Below are 17,822 nucleotides of genomic sequence, written 5' to 3'. Positions count from 1 at the left end.
AAAACATAAGAAAAATCGATAAATGTCCAAAAGTAGTAATAGTGATGATAGTCCTCACCGATCGGGAAGAACCTGCGCTTAGCTGCAAAAAATAGAAAAAAAATGGGAATCTTCAAAATTTGTGTAGAGACAAGGCAAATCTCCACATGATATATGTTGGATCAAGTAAAGTACTTAAAGGGAACTACTAATTTCTCATATTGATATCCTAAAAAGAGGAAACCAAAAAGGTAAGTACAATGACAACAATGAAAAGTAATCACCTTTTACACTGTGTAACGAGAAAAACCTCAATCAAGTATTCCTCTAAATGAAGCATTGTCAAAGGGCAAACCTCAAGTACCAAATACCATAGACTAACAATCAAAGGGCGAACCTCACCATCAAATTATCATTGAATGAACTGTCAAAGGGCGAACCTCAAGTATAAAATATCACAATCATCAGCCAAAGGGTGGACCTCAAGTAAAGGATAAAAACTTTTAGCTGCTAGAAGTTTGATATGCTCCTAGGATACTAGTATGAGAGCGAAAAAACCTCTCTAGCATCCACTTGGCACTTTCAAGGCCATGATTCTTATACTTAAGCAAATACTTGTGATGCAACATAAAAATGTGTGTCGGAGCTTGTTGATGGTCTCACGTAAGGATTTCAAAAGATTCTTCTAAAAAAGGTGAATCATTAATAATAGGAAATGACGGTAGAGAACCTTTGAAAGGGCAAAGAAGACTTATGTGAAGTATAGTGTGAATTTTGCAAGAGTCAAGGAGAGCCAATTGAAAATAATTATCATTAATACAATGAGTGATTTTAAAGGGACCATAATACCGTGGTGCTAGCTTGACAACATCATTGGTCTCTAGGCTCTCAAGACATCTCTTTTCAATGTGAAGTATCACAGAACCTCCTTCTTTGAATTCTGTGGGTTGTCTCATTTTAATTGCTTGTTTCATGTATGCATCTCACATGTGCTTTGTGAAATATTGTTTTGCTTGATCTAAGATTTGGGTGTGTTGTTGAGAAATTTCACCAACATGTGATAATTTATGACAAATGTAAGATAAAGGAGTAGGTAATGAGTACCCGGATACAATTTGAAATGGTGATTTTCTCGTGGATGAATGAGGAGTGTTGTTGTTTGCAAATTGAATTAAGTGAATGTATGTGTCCCAAGTTCCTGGCCTCTCATGAGTGTATGTTCGTAAAAGATCTAGAATGGTGCTATTGGCTGCTTCTGTTTATCCATTAGATTTCAGATGAAATGGAACTATGAAGTCTATTTGAGTGCCTAAATTTGTAAAAAGTGTTATCCAAAAATCATTACAAAAATGCCTTTCTTGATTATGTATGATAAATTTAGGCATTTCATGCAAAATAAAAATATGCTAAAGAAATAATGGAGTCGCTTGTTTAGCTGAGAGGGTCTTCTTACAAGGTAGAAAATAAGCATGCTTGCTAAATCTATCTATGCTGGTCCAAATCATATCATTTTGTGTATGAGTGAGTGGCAATCTAGTAATAAAATCCATCAAAATATGCTACCAACGAGAGTCAAGAATAAGAAAAGGCATCCACAAACCATATTGCTTACCATTGTGCAACATATGTAACAACATCTTTTCAAAGGGAGGGCCAATAAAATTAAGATTCTACTATGTGAATAGTTTGTGGCAATTCCATGGTGGCCTATATAAGGTGGTTCATGACACTCTTAAAGGATAAGTTGACGAAATGCGTTACACACAATCGCTTTCCAAAGAACAAATACCCATCATGAAAAGAGTATTGTGCATGAACAAAAGATGTATGGTTACAAAAGTAAGCATAAATGTCAGCAAAGCTACAGTCATGATCATAAGTATCAATCATTTTTTTTATAAAATCAGCAGAAAGAACATAAATGTTATTGACGATGGCATACGAATTAGTCCATCTGCAACCTTATTTTCATACATAGGTTTCTTTTGAATGAGTGGATAAAAACTTTGAATGAATGATGTCCACTTAATGTGAGAATGGGGTGACAATCAGAGATAGTTGGTTCTTAAAGCAAATGACAAATGCTTTGTTGATCAATTTTAATCAAGAATTCAGATCCCATTAAGTAATGTTTTCATAATTTCAAAGCATGCACAATTGCGAGCAATTCTTTGTCATAAGTGCTATAATTGAGCTCATTGGGTTTAAAATTTATACTTTTATATACAATGGGATGATTATCTTGCATTAATACAAGACCAATAATACACCCACTAGCATGAGTCATAACTAAATAGAAGCGTCTTTTAAAATAAAAAATTTGTAAAACATGGACATGCGTGAGTACATATTTGTCTCAAAATATTTTTAATGTTGGTCATTCCAAGTGAAAGATATGTTCTTTTTCATAAGGATTGTGAGTGGTAAATCCATGTATGAAAATTTTTGAATGATTTTTTTATAATAACTACACAAACCAAGAAAAGAATGAATCTCATTAATAGATTGAGGTCTAGGCCATTCCCTGATGCATTGAGTCTTCTTAGGATCCACATGGATTCATTCACCAGAGACAATGTGACCTAAATATTCAATCTCAATTTTGAAGAATGAGCTTTTCCCGAGATTCAATTAAAGTTGGTTTTCATGCAACAATTTAAAAACCAAATCCAAATATACATAATGGTCTTTTTCATTCTAACGAAAAACCAAAATGTCATCAAAGAAAACCACAACACAATCTTGATGTTTCAAAAAGATGTGATTCATCGCGTGAAATGTAGTAGGTGCATTTGTCAAACCAAAAGGCATTATAAGGAATTTATAATGACCAAATTGTGTTCAAAATGCAGTTTTATGGACATCACTTTCCGTCATACATACTTGATGATATTCAAATTTGAGATATATCTTACTAAAAATGGGATGCAACACTTAATTTATCAAGTAAGTCATCAACTCAAGGAATAGGAAACGATTCTTTATCGTGATTTTATTAAGTGCTCTATAGTCAATGCACAAACGATAAGTACCATTTTTTGTTTCGACTAAGAGAACTAGTGCACCAAGAGGTGAATTACTAGGATTAATTAAACCACGATTTAATAACTCCTCAATTTGATATTGAATATTTCTTTGTCCAATTTGATTTGGATGATATGGTGCTCAACAAGGTGGTGCACTCCCTGGAATCAACTCTATTGTGTGGTTTTCGACTCTAGAAGGAGGTAATCCTAAAAGCGGATCTTCAATAAATTTTTCTTATATTTTATCAGAAAGTTCTTTTGAGGAGGAGACAATTGTTCTTAATGTGTTTCGCTTCATTGATAAGAACCAAAAACTGTTTGTTGTCTTTTTGAGCTGACCTTTTATCCTGAATGTGACGTAGAAGAGGTTCTAATTCTACCTTTTGGTTAGCTTGTAATGTGAATTTTTTTTTCATTATGTGTGATAGTGAGTGTATGCTTATCATAGTTAATCTTTTGATTAGAATGATGTCTCCAAGGTAGACCCAAAATTAAATCTGTGTTTTGTAATGGTGCTACTAGGAAATCTCATGATTCAACGCAGTCTTCAAGGTATACCCAAAATTAAATTTTTGTTTTGTAATGGTGCTACTAGGAAATCTCTTGATTCAACGGAGTCTCCTAATTGGTATTGCAAATATTTTACCATATACCCACAATTTATTTTGGTTCCTTAGAATGTTGCTTTTATATTATAATTCGTGGAAGTCATATGAAATTTCAATTTTTGTGCAGTACGTGTAGAAATAAAATCATGTATGCTCTCATCATCATGTAATAATTTAAAAGTATAATCAACAATCTTAACTTGCATACGTAAAAGACTACTTAGATGAGAAGTAAGAGTACCTGTGTGATCTTGGTAGTGTGAGTTACCTTCAGGTTCTTGATTGCTATCTTCAAAAGTGTTGACAATGTTCATATCCATCTCCATGTTGTGCACTTGATGGTCATTACTTTCTTCAATAAAATGTGGGGAAGGTGCTGACTTGCTTTCAAGACACTTGTTAGCTATATGTCCCATCTTGTGACAAGCGTAGCAAGCAACAATCTTCACATCAATTTTTTCATTATTTTTGTTGCCGTTATTGTTGTTATGACTATGTGGAGCCTTGTTATGTGACTTCAAGAAATGAAAAGATGAAGATTTAAAAGAATTATTTGAACCATTGTTGTTTTCCTTTTGGGTGAAAGCATGTATTGGTGGTACCACTATTTCAGTTTTTTGTGGTTGGCTTAACAAAAAGTAGGACACGGTAAATTTTGCGGACAGTTCCATTTTGGATTGTCCTTTTAAAAAGCTTTCCAATGATATACAACATGGTTGGTATGTTCATATGGGACACATGAAATTGGGATCCTTAAGTTTCTATCAAAGTAGTGTTCAAGACACCACTTTTTGGACCACCAATACATGCTTTGGCCCTTTTTTTTGGGTCAAAAATCATTTTGATTGGAATTGCTTAATTCTGGCCGATACTGATTGTAATGATGTGTCCATTGTTGTCCATTGGTGCGGTTGGTCCTTGGTTGAGGCATAGTAGAACTTGTACGATGTGGTGGTGAAAGAGAAGAATAACTCTTTCTGATTGCTTGTGCTTTTGGAGTTGGATCTTTACCTTTCGCAGACTCAACATCATGAGCTAAAGAAATAGCTGTCTCCAATGTATGATGATGAAATTTATTGACCTCTGCACCTAAAGTATTTTCCAAACTAGCAATATATTTTGTTTGAAAGTTGAATGATACACTATTTCTACATTTTGAAGAGTAAGCAGAATTTGTCAAAGTCTATATAGATATTGTGTAACAGTTTCCCATGTCCTAGATTGAAGAGCGACCCATGCATGTCTAGCTTTCTCTTTGTATTGAGAAGGGAGAAAGTACTTCATTACCATTCTTTGAAATTTCTCCCAAGTTCGTGGTCATTTGTGTCGTTTGCGAGCCACATTCTACCAAAGAAAAGCATGTTCCATCTTTTGGTTTGTTGCACACTTGATTTAGTCTTGTTCGTTGAACTTTTCTCTTTGAAAGTAGTTATTCAAGGATGATAACCAACAGAAAGAGATACGTGCATCCTTTCTTCCATCATACTTTATAAAATTAAATGTTTTTTAGAGATCTTGTTTTTTTGTTTTGGGTTGAGCATCCAAAGTATGCTTAATCACTTTGATAAGCCGCTTGTCTCCGTTTTCATCTTCATGATTGCGCTTGTAAAAACTCTGCTTTTGTAACTTTTCAAGCTCTTCTTGAAGGAGAGTATGTGCAACGCATTCCTTTTCAAGCTCTTCAAAAAGAACATCAATCTTTTGTTCCATAACAAGAGAATCATGGGTGGTCATAGTTGGTTAACTATGGAAAAAGAAAAGTTGAAATATAGATATAAATCCAAAATATATGCAAGCGTTAAATTGCAAAAGATAAAAAGATCATAAGAAAATGAATAAAATGATATCTATCTATGCTGAACAAGCCAAAAAAAATCCAAGGAGACCTCCAGTGAATATGCAAAGCCTTTGAAAAGTATAAAATGGTGGATAGAAACAGTTGAGAGAGTTTTTTTTTGTTTTATTGATGATTGTAGGCATTTTGATTGACTTTGAGACTAATTTTTCAACACTTTGTGATTGTTCCTCAAAAGTGTAAGCGATGCATGAATTGTCTTTGTTTCTTTTCTTTAATTGCATACATCGTTTTTTTCAAAATAGGTTGCTCGTAGTTGTGATTGAAACTATTGAGATGAGGAAGCTTGCAAAGAGAGAGCCTTCCAAAAGTGATCTTCTTGAGAGTTTTCATGCCAAAATATATTCAATTTGCCCACAGAAAGCACTCTTCTTTGCTTCTACGCACTGTCTGGAGCGTTTTTAAAGCTTTGATACCACTGTTAGATTCCTAAAATCTTCTTAACACTTCCAACACAACTTCCATGGATTAAATCAAAATAGATTCATCAAAACAATCGATTGAATTATCACAACACATAAGAGAGCAACATAAACAAAAATCAAAACATAAGACACCATACTGGGTAACAACTATCCCCCTCAACCAAGATGATTGAGTATTTTCCTTTTATCTCTTTATTCATCTCATGGAGCATGAATTACAATAATATAAATATATACAAGATAAGAGAGCAAGAGCTACGCAATCGAGAGAGTGTATGCCATGATTTAGAGAGAAAATTAGTATAAAAGAGAGCAAAAGTGTATCCTCTAGAGCTTTGCTATGATGGTTCCATTGGGTTTGAAAGGGGAAAAAACTTTAATTCACTTGTTTAAGATGCTCTTGGAGTGCTCATCTTCGTCGTGAAGAACTTTGAGACCTCTTTCTCTCTTCATGCATCCCTTTTATCTCTTTATTCATCTCATGGAGCTTCTAAAAGTAGGGATGTTTGCTCACCTTTACCTATTTTAGGAATGAAAATTCCTAGTTTCTAGGTGGGACCAAAACCAAGATTGTTCTTGATCTTGCAGTGTTATTTTGGAATGATCTAGTCAATACATTGGCGAAAAAAGATACCATAATGTACTTATTGTTCATTGGTGTCAGCTTCTTTGATGATCCCATGAGATCCAAGCCCCATTGCCAATCTTTTGACTAGACTACACAAGTTGCCTCTCTGATCACTACTCACTCCTAGTCACTATCAATGATAAGTAGCTTGTTTTATGTTGACCTTGACTTGTTTGATATTCCCCAAGTCTAGGAGACCATCCGGAATAATGTCATCTCTGTGACCCCCTCTCACCAAAGGCTTGAAGACTCAACATACACTCATTTACTTTTGTAAACAAGTGGCCGCTATCGGGAGACATTGAAGAGAGATATTGTACTTGGCCTTGGTTCACCTTGAGTCTCGGTCGCCCTCTATAAACACCTAGTCTTTGATCTATGCTCTCATACAAGAAATTGGGCTTGAAGAGGAGATCATCTCAAGCACTCCGCAGTCTACTTCAAAAAATGGTGGGCAGGAAAGCTAGACATACCATCCAAGGAGATGTTCAAGCTTCTTAGGAAGAAAAATGCAAGGGAGACCTCACCTCTCTTTCTTTTGCCTAATTGTTGGGTTGCTGATCATGTAGGTTGGGTGCCCACTACCCATCACTGACTTTTGACCGCTAACCTTTAATATGCGATTTATGAGCCATACATAAACTATTGCGCTTTTGTGTGCTACTCTGAAAAAGAGGGTTGGCTCTCCCTCACAATATTTGTGTGTCGTGTGCTCTCCAACCCCCCCCCCCCCCCCCCCCCCCCCCCCCCCCCCCCCCCCCCCCCCCCCGCGCCTCTCTCTCTCTTTCTATCACCCAAGTGTGGTAGATTGGTTATGCCATTTCCCTCTTGAATAATAGGTCTTGAGTTCAACTCTCCTTGTGGGATAAATTTTTAAGGTCTCTTGGGATAGTTTCCTACAATGTTAAAATTCTCTTCTTCTTCTCTCTCTCACGTGCAGGTATCCATGCCTTTGCCCTTCTGCTTCCCTTCATTTTGGTATCTTCGTATGAAAGAGTCAACTAGTGTTGCCAGCCATATCAATGAGTTTGACTCTTTGTTAGCCCAGATTCATGCTGAGCAGATGAAGATAGATGATGAGATGAAAGATTTGTACTTGCTTTGCTCATTGCCACCGTCAAGGGATACATTTTGTACTACTATTAGTAATTCTACACCAATTGGTACGTTAGTGTATAATGATGTCACTAGTTCTCTTCTTACAGAAAAAGTGCATCGTGAGACTATGGGGTAGTTCACATCATGGTGAATCTCACTATGTGCAAAAAGAAAGCAAACAAAGGAAAGCTAGTTCTTGGAAACATGAATCTAGAAAAGATGGCACGAGAGATACATTTTGTGATAGATCAAAGTTTCGCAATAAAAGGGCATTCAATGTCATTTTTGTGACAAGTATGGTCATAAGAAAAAAGATTCTTAGGCATGGAAACTGGAGAAAGGCAAAAGCAAAAGCAATGAAAATCATGTGAAAGAGAAAAAGAGTAATGAAAATACAAGAGATCAATATAGTCATTGATTATGATGATGCGCAAGACATTAATGTGTTGATAGAGTCTATGGATGTGTTCTATGATGCACAAGAGACTCTATGTTTACAGAGTTAGTTGCCAACTAAATTCTTTGTCAATGATGGTTGCACATACATGGATCCTAGATGCAGATGTATGTCTTCATGTGACTCCACACATGGAGTGGCTTACTCGTTAAGAGACTATTGGCTCCATCACATTGTGTAACAATTATGCTTGTGACATAGTTGGCATTGGTGACATTACTACGGTTTTGTTGAATGGCATCCGATTTGGCATTCACAATGTTCTTCACGTGCAATGTTTGACTCACAATTTAATTTCAGTTGGTAGACTTAATGACTTGGGTTATAAAGTATTTTTTTATCAGCAATCCCGGCATACATCCAATAGAAAGTTGTTGCTTGCTAGTGGTTCTAAAGTTGGCTCTTTGTATCCTCTTTATATGTCTAACAAAAATAGTGTTCTTTTGGTAATTGAGATGCCAAATATTGCGTTGTGGCATAGCCGGTTGGGACATATGTCCAAGAAAGTAATAGAAACTCTTTCTTGTGGGTTATTTACCTACTTTATCTTTTTTTGAATTTTCTTTGTGTGAGCACTGTTAGTATGGGAAGCAAATATGTACTTCTCATAATGTTTTGTTTGAGAAAGAGAGACGGCTCTTAGAGCAGCTTATACATGGTGATGTGTGCGATCCCATGCCGACTCAGCTTCTTGGTGGCGCATCTTATTTTGTAATGTTCATAGATGACATATCACAAAAAATTTGGGCTTATGCAATAAATTCGACGTTCTCTTGCTTTAAGAGATTCTTTTCAAGACTTGAAACTCAATCTGGTAAGAAGATAAAGGTTTTACATTCAAACAATGGTGGAGGATACATCCCCAAATAGTTTTTTGATTTTTGTGCAGAAAGGGGAATTAAGTGTGAGTTCACTGCTCCTTATACCCCAACCTAAAATGATGTTGGTGAGAGAATGAACACGATGATTCAAGAGAGAATTATGTCTATGCTATCATAAGCAAGTCTAACACAAAGTTTTTACACAAAAGCATTTTACACAACGGTTTATTTGATCAATAGATCACCGCATGCATTATTGCATTTTTGTGTGCCTAATGAGTTATGGTCTGGACATAAGTTGTCGTATGACAAACTCATGACGTTTGGCTATGAAACTTATGCACATGTACCTAAGGAGCTTCATATTAAGCTAGATTCAAAATCTCAAAAATGTATTTTTATTGGTGGCTGTGGATTGGATGGTCAGTTTGTCTCTCGTTTGGGGGATCCAAAGAGTCTCCGTTATCCGTAGCAGTCATGTCTTCAATGAGACTAAGATGCATAAACATCCAATAAAAGGGTTGAATTCTAAAAGGTCACAATCTTCAATGTATCACCTCCTATGGAGACAACTCAAGAGCCTCTTACTCTGCAAGTGAACGATCTAGATGATCGAGCTATTGAGCTACTGAGCAAGCTAGTACTAGTCACCTGAGGAGACCTCAAAAAGTCTCGCATCTACCAAAGCATTTCTTTTTTGGTGTGGATTTTGTGTTGCATATAGATAGTGGTGAGCCTTCTCGTTACAAAGACGCCATGCTAGCCAAGGATAAGACTCAATGGGAACTTGCAATGAAAAGTGAATTGTTTAGCGTCAAAAGAACAAAACTTGGGATTTGGTTCCATTGCCAAAAGGTAAGAAAGCATTGCTTTATAAATAGGTCTACAAACGGAAGTTTGTATCCAATATTGGGAAATAAAAAGCTTGGTTAGTAGGTGAGGGGTTCAAGCAAGAGTATGGCACAAATTTTGAGGAGTTATTTTCTCCGATGGTCAAGATGGTGACACTAAGATTGTTGCTGGGATTGATTGCTATAGAGGACTTGGAAGTTCAATGTGATAACAGCTTTCTTACATAGTGATAGCGATGAGGAGATTTATATACAATAGCCTAAAGGATTATGCAAAAAGGCAAAAAACATCTGGTGTGCAAACTAAAGAGAAGTATGTATGTTCTAAAGCAAGTAGCGAAATGGTGGTATCATAAGTTTGATACTTTTATGCAATCCTGAGGATTATGCGTAATACTAAGAATCCATGTATTTATGTGAAAAAACCGTAGAATGAATACCTTATTGTGCTTATTCTTTACGTGGATGACATGCTCATTGCTAGTCATTCTAAAAAGGACAATAAATTGTGCTTATTAGAATGAACACCTTATTGTGCATATTCTTTACGTGGATGACATGCTCATTGCTAGTCATTCTAAAAAGGACATTATTGACCTAAAGTAGAAGCTACGTAGTCAAATTTGACATGAAAAATTTAAGTGATGCTACTCATATTTTGGGTATGTGCATTACTCAAGATCATAAGAACATATTGTTAAATGTGTTTCAAAAAGAGTATGAGCAAAAACTGCTTGAACATTTCAATATGCAAAAGGAGAAGCCATTGAGTACTCCAGTGTCTGCCTATTTAAAACTCAACAAAAATGATTGTCCCAAACTTGATGAGTAGAGCCGTGATAGCTTAGGTTCGTTATGCTTTAGCTTGCGGCAGTCTCATGTATACCATGGTGGCTACGAGACGTGACATTGCGTATGCAATGGGAGTTGTTAGCAAGTATATGTCCAATCCTAGAAAGAAGCATTGGGATGCTGTCAAATCGATTCTTAAATACTTGAGTGGCACACCGGATAGTCATTTATGCTATGGTCGTGGAGACTTATCCACCATTAGGGGACATATTGACAATAATTCTACAGGTTGGGTTGACAATCTAAATCAACAATTGGTTGGATTTACACTTTTGTCGGTTTTGCTATTTCTTGGAGATCCATTCTTCAAAACTATACGTTAATTTCCACTACAAAGGCAACGTATGTCGCTTTGAGTATAGCATGCAAAGAAGCTATATGGCTCATTCGTCTAGTGAGAGATCTTGGATCAGAGAAGATACCAGTTCTTCATCACTCTGTGACAGTCGGAGCGCTATTGCGTTGGCTAAGAATCCAATGTTTCATGAAAGGACAAAACACATTGATATGCGTTATCACTTCGATCGTGATTGCCTAGCAAACAAGAAGCTTGACTTCGTGAAGATACAAACATAAGAGAACGCAGCGCATGCATTCAATAAGAATCTCTCTAGCAATCAATTTCAACAATGTTGTCAGTTGATGGACATCGAGTGAAGATGCCATATTCTTCACTAACTAAATAGGTTGTATAGTTTTACCCCCTTTCACATTGGCCATCAAGTGGGAGAGTGTTAGGTTGCCCTAGATGTAGGTCAGGCACCTGCCGCCCATCACTAACTTATGAACGCTAACCTTTAATTGTATAGATATACAAATTATGAGCCACACACAAACTAATGTGCAATTGTGAAGAAGAGGGTTGGCTCTCCCTCACCATATCTGTGTGTCATGCTCTCTCTCTCTCTCTCTCTCTCTCTCTCTCTCTCTCTCTCTCTCTCGCACGTATATGACTCTGCCCTTGTGCTTCCCTTCACTAATGGCCCAATCACCTCCATTGAAGATAACTGCCAGGTTGTTAAGACACACTTTCAAACGTATTCAGTGTTCCAAAGGAAACTTTAGGCTTTGTTTGCCTCCAACATGACCAAAGTTTTGGAAGCTAACCACAAGGTGATCCCAGAGCAAGCCAAGGTCTTGGCTAACTCCATGTTCTCCCTTGAAGATCTGCACATTTCCAAAAAAGAGTCCCTAGGAATGTTGTGACCAAGTGAAGACCCGTCACCTTGCTAACCTCTACTTATAAGTCTTTGCTAAGTCTCTCAAATCCATCCCCTCTAAACCGTTCTCTCCAACAAAAATGTCCTATTGCTCCCCAGCTCTTATGCCTTTCTCAATTTGCAGACAACACCAAAGCTTTGCATTCTCATGACGAGAACTCCATCAAAGTTTTCTGGGAGGTCTTGGACATATTCTGCGCAGCCTTCCCTTCTAGGATCAATCACACTAAAACAGGGGTGTACTCACTTCTTTCTATGCCCTAGTGGGTCCTCAATATGGGCTGTAAGGTCATCAAGGACAAAGAGATATTCTGTCTTCTAGGCATCCCCATGGGATTTGGGGTTTCCCTAGCCCAAAGGTGGGAGTGGATTTTCTCCAAGTTCAAAACAAAGCTCAGTGGACAGGCTTTCAAAGATCTATTGTAGGCAAAGCAGTGGTCCGCAACCACTAGCTTATGTCTCATGTGGTTTTCTTCCTATGTTGTTGGAGATGTCTTGATGGCCACTTAGTCTGATTGAATCAATTTGCAAGGACTTTCTACGGGCAGGCAATCTTCGGCAGGCAATCGAAGATTGCCAAGGTCAATTGGAACACTTGCTGCCACCTAAATCCAAGGGAGGATTGGGGATTAGAGCCCTTCCTGCCCTTGCACACAAGTTTGCCTACAATTTAATAGTCTCAGCTATCAACTCCCGCTAAGAAGAATGGGCCCTTCTACTGTTCAAACACATAGACAAGTTCAAGCTTTCTGAACACAATGTGGAAAGCCCTCCCATCAGTCACTTCGTTTTCAGCCGATGTGGAACAGTGGGCAGTGGGTCTGACCTCCTCACATCTCTATGGGCTACCTGGAACACGGCCCGATCTCGTATTCAAGTCAACTGGCTTGCTAATCACAGTTTCTCCATCCTCGTCCAATGATTCAATGTGGTGGCCAACGCTAGACATTGCGCCCCGTCCCCGCACACTCAAGAGTCCCTCTTACCATTCACAACAAAGGAATTAAGGGTGTGGAAAGACCTCCAGTTACTCACAATTGGCTGTCAGACGAGTTCCAAGTTGCTAGATTCAACATCAAACCTTGGGAGCTTATTAAGGTTTAGAGCCAAGTAATTTATTTCCCGAGCAAAGGCTCTCGGGAGCACATCTTTTTAAGGATCAACTGCTAGGCCATTTTGTAGGGTTTTTTTTTTAGCTTGGACTAAGATGAGGGCTGAAATGTTTTGGGTTATGTGGAGGCAGAGGAACCTTATTTTGCATGAAGGTCAATACCACCCTTATATGATACAAAATGGTTGTCTGCCATCTGATTTCAGAATGAACGCTGTGGATATGTATGAGCTCCTCAGTGTATTTTTTGTACTACTTTTACATGGAGAGAGAGAGAGAGAGAGAGAGAGAGAGAGAGAGAGAATTCTCTTTGGATGCAGCTCCGGTATTTTTGAGCGAGACCACCAAAGGCTCCACCTGGCAGAGATGTGGTCCAGAGATAAATGTCAAGAGAGGTGATAGAATGCGCCTAGCAAGGAGATCAATGAGATCTTCAAATCATGACAATGAAAAAGAAGCTCAATTTGGTTTGTTGCAGACCTGTTACTGACTTTGCATAGATGGAAGTGCTCACAATAGAAGCTTTATTGCCTTGAATCTCAAAACACCCCCATCACTCCAGCCGTCCGTCGCATGGAATAAGAGAGATCCATCTCCTCCATCGAACACCAAAATTGCTACCTAGGGTGAAACACTATCAAGAGGATGGAGAACACTTTCAACCCCTGTAAGTCCTCATCTAACATAAGTCCTCTATTAGCTTGTATATCACAGTTAAACCAAAGTTCAAAATTTAAGTACAAAGACCTTCGTGGTCAATACATTTTGTCCTCCAGAGGCATCAGTCTTACCCTACTGCAGTCTCTCTTCCATATCCATTGGGCATTGGACCCATAGCTACTGTACATATGCGACAGCATATAAGGTACTAGAAAAATTTTATTCACCCCCAGACCACAAACAATGTCAAACCTCTGGGTACCTTGATTTCACCATTGAAGAAATATATGCTCCAACATGAGGCAGCAAAGACCCTTACGCACTCTCAGTGAAATCTGCATCGATCACATCATCGCCTCCAGAACCCTTGGATGAACCATCAGCAGCCCCAGGCCTGGCAGACCCTTCTGGAGCTCCTGAAGAAGCACCTGGTCCTGGCTGACTATACAAAGACTGCCCAATTTGCATTACTTCCTGGTTGAGTGCAGCCATTGCATCCTTGATAGCCTGTGTTGTGCCTTTTGCCATTGCGTCTTTTAACTCTTGCAATTTTGCTTCTACCTTCTCCTTCACAGGTCCTGGAACCTTGTCTCCAAGCTCCTTGAGCTGCTTCTCTGTCTGATAAATTACAGAGTCTGCTTGGTTCTTGGTGTCAATTGCATCTCTCTTCTCCTTGTCTTCCTTGCTGAATTTCTCCGCCTCGTTAACCATCCTCTCAACCTTCCACATACAAATACACGATACACCACCATGGTACCATTCAATACATTGACATAGTCTCAACTCAAGAAATAAAAGTCGCACTAGCTAAACAAATATTACCTCCTCTTTCGGTAATGTACTCGCACCAGTGATAGTAATATCCTGCTTCTTTCCACTGCCCTTGTCGACAGCAGTCACAGATAAAATACCGTTAGCGTCTATGTCAAACTTGACCTCAATTTGAGGTACTCCTCTTGGGGCAGGCGGGATACCATCCAGTCTGAAGCTACCCAACGATTTGTTGTCCCTTACAAATTCACGTTCACCTTGTAGCACGTTGATCTCCACGCTTGTCTGCCCATCAGCAGCGGTGGAGAACACTTCTGACTTTGATGTTGGTAACGTTGTGTTCCGGGGGATAATTTTCGTCATAACACCTCCAAGAGTTTCCAAACCAAGGGACAGTGGAGTAACATCAAGCAGCACAATATCACTGACTTCGCCAGCCAAAACACCGGCCTGTACATGAAAGCACCCAACTTAGCAGTCATCCACATACGCCACTCCGCCGCAAACTTAATGATTTACAGCTCAAGCCAACCTGTACTGCTGCTCCAAGAGCAACAACTTCGTCTGGATTCACCGTGACATTGGGATCCTTCCCAGTCAGCCGTTTCACCAGTTCTTGCACAGCAGGTATTCTGGTAGACCCTCCAACAAGAATCACCTCCTTAACATCATTAAAACTCAGTTTGGCATCACGAAGGGCGTTCTCAACAGGTGTTTTACATCTGCAAATTACCAAGCCAGCATTATAGACTAACATTGGAGCTGTGCAGACCCACAACAAGAATCGCCCAACTCAAAATCACTTTTCATGTATATACAACCTGTCCAGCAGATCCGAACAAAGCTCTTCAAACTTTGCTCGTGTTAAGCTAGTGTCGATGTGCTTTGGTCCATCTTGGGTAGCTGTGATGAATGGAAGGCTGCATAGTGATTGAACATGAAATCCAAAATCCGTTATTAGACCAAAGAGTCCTACAATAAAGGAAAGCGATGCATGTAACACAAAAGAAACCAAACTGACCTTATAGTCGTTTGAGTCAAGGAAGATAACTCGATCTTTGCCTTCTCTGCAGTCTCAGTTAACCGCTGCAATGCCTGTTTATCTTTCCTGAGGTCAATTCCCTCTTCTCTCTGGAAATTCTCTGCTAGCCAGTCCACTATTCGCTGCAGAAAAACAAGAACATTTCATTTTCTCTACACGGACAATGAAGCCCAAATACCAAAACCTCTTGTGAGCGCAGAAAAATACCTTGTCAAAATCATCTCCGCCAAGGTGGGTATCTCCTGAAGTTGAGAGCACTTCAAAAACTCCATCTCCAACCTCCAAAACTGTTACAACCACAACGTGTTAAAAATGCTTATCTAATACGTACTCAAAACATGCTGGGACTAACTAGAACACGCTCATGGTACCTGACACATCGAATGTTCCACCCCCAAGATCAAACACAAGAATGGTCTCATTGCTCTTCTTTTCAAACCCATAGGCAAGAGATGCAGCAGTTGGCTCATTGATAATTCGTAGTACTTCAATAGAGGCAATTCGACCAGCGTCTTTGGTGGCTGTCCTCTGAGAGTCATTAAAATAGGCTGGCACAGTTACGACTGCTTTGTTGACTTTATCATTTAAAAATTTGGATGCATCATCAACAAGCTTTCGCAAAACCTGGAAAAAGGGCACCTCCATTAAACTTTCGTCTGAGTTTCATCACTCAAGTCCACATATCATATGAATGTCCATTTCTACCAAATTGCTGCACAACAAAATTGCCAACACTACTGTCCTAGACAAACAACGCCCATAATGCCCAATGATCGAATACAGACTGCACAAAGCTTGTTACCTGGCAAGAACAAGCACGGATGTGTAGAGGCATTGAAATTACAATAACTGGGGGAGGGGGGGGATGGCTAATCAAAATGCCATAGCAACACAAGCCCTCAAATTCAAGCTCACGCCCTGCGCATGCACATAGGCAGACGAGACATACAGGAGTGTAAAACGGACATAGAGATTATTTGTGAAGTTGTCTAGGAAGTGACCATAGTTTGGGGAGCTGCCAACATATGGCTGATGACCTTATGTTCACCTCTTTCCCCTTCACATTCTCTCCCAACACAGCAATTCACACTCTCTCCCAACACTAGCATTGAAAAGGCTAAAATCACAGGCAGCTTACCTGCGCAGAAATCTCCTCAGCAGCGAACTGCTTCCCAATAGCAGGACAATCAAGCTTAACATTTCCATTTGGATCCCTGACAACCTTATACGAAACTTGCTTTGCTTCTTCATTCACTTCGTCCATTTTCCTACCAATAAACCGCTTGACAGAAAAGAAAGTGTTCTCTGGATTGACAACAGCCTGCCGTTTTGCAATCTGCCCTACCAGGCGGTCTCCATTCTTGGTGTATGCCACAACAGAAGGTGTAGTTCGCTGGCCCTCTGCATTGGTGACAATCGTAGGCTTGCCACCCTCCATCGCCGCAACAGCAGAATTGGTAGTTCCAAGGTCAATGCCCACAACTTTCTCATTAACGACATGCACGGGGCCTGCCTTTCTGGAGGCCTTACTCTGCCTATGCCGTAGCTTAATCTCATGTGAAAATCCGGATTTTCTCTGGAAGGAGGACCCAAAGAAGGCAGTTCGTGGAAAATTCGAAGGAGAACCTCCTGAGGAAGAATGTAAGGATGGAGCACTTGAAGACGCCATGGACGACGGCTTTAATGTTGGGGCTGCAGCAGCCATGGCCATTGGTGGGTAAGGACACAGGTGTGCGCGTTTGTGTTGTTTTTTTTGTCGGGGGAGGGGGGGGGTGCTTGTGTGCGCGTGGGGTGGGTGGAACGGCAGATGTTCGTGAATGAGAGTGACACTGTGACTGCGTGAGTGTTGAGAGCAGGCGGAGACTATATGTTCGTGTGAAAAGGCAGTAGGGCGGGCGGTCTGTCCATCCCGATGCTTCTAGCCCATTTGTGAATGTTCCAGGATTTCTGGAATGCACATCAAACCTTAGAGCCCCATCCCACCCAGTGCTCTGCAAGTGCTGGGAAATGAGGTTCCACACGAAGGTTGTGGCACTTTGGGGGGTCACGACCATTCCACTATAGGCGCTACAAAGAGGAGCCTTTGAGTCCGATTTTACAGTGCATGGAGTGAGCATTGTCTATTGTGAGATCTCACAGGCTCAAAGACATCGTGCTGATTTGCATGTGCTTTGATAGGAAATTCAACACAACTCACCATGTAGTAACCTTTGTCTCGAAATCGACAAGGCCAACACTAACAGCACATGACATAGTGAATCCTTCCAACCCCTGCAGGTGTTGGATGGGACGAGGCTCTTAGCTTTGTGTTTTGGACGTTTAGATATGCTTTAAACCCTCAAACAACACTAGGCTCACGACTCAATCACGACTATGTCTTCACGATTTTGGAAAAAGGTAAATTAGTTAGAATCTCAA

At 39.5% G+C, this 17,822-nt stretch overlaps 1 protein-coding gene across 1 annotated transcript; it reads right to left on the bottom strand.

The window, feature by feature from the left end:
* Nucleotides 1-13,601: 13,601 nt before the first annotated feature.
* LOC147449975 (stromal 70 kDa heat shock-related protein, chloroplastic-like) lies at nucleotides 13,602-17,177 on the bottom strand. Its single transcript, XM_086522327.1, has 8 exons — nucleotides 16,543-17,177; nucleotides 15,776-16,028; nucleotides 15,612-15,691; nucleotides 15,384-15,526; nucleotides 15,184-15,282; nucleotides 14,895-15,084; nucleotides 14,414-14,812; nucleotides 13,602-14,311 (listed from the first exon to the last, which is right to left on the bottom strand). The coding sequence occupies exons 1-8, from the start codon at nucleotides 17,113-17,115 to the stop codon at nucleotides 13,907-13,909; spliced, it is 2,142 nt and encodes a 713-aa protein (XP_086378453.1). The 5' UTR covers nucleotides 17,116-17,177; the 3' UTR covers nucleotides 13,602-13,906.
* Between the last annotated feature and the right edge of the window lie 645 nt (nucleotides 17,178-17,822).

Source organism: Adiantum capillus-veneris, chromosome 10 (genome assembly GCF_014529385.1).
Source record: "Adiantum capillus-veneris isolate H3 chromosome 10, ASM1452938v2, whole genome shotgun sequence".
Taxonomy (NCBI): domain Eukaryota; kingdom Viridiplantae; phylum Streptophyta; class Polypodiopsida; order Polypodiales; family Pteridaceae; genus Adiantum; species Adiantum capillus-veneris.
This window is presented reverse-complemented; position numbering and strand designations above follow the sequence as displayed.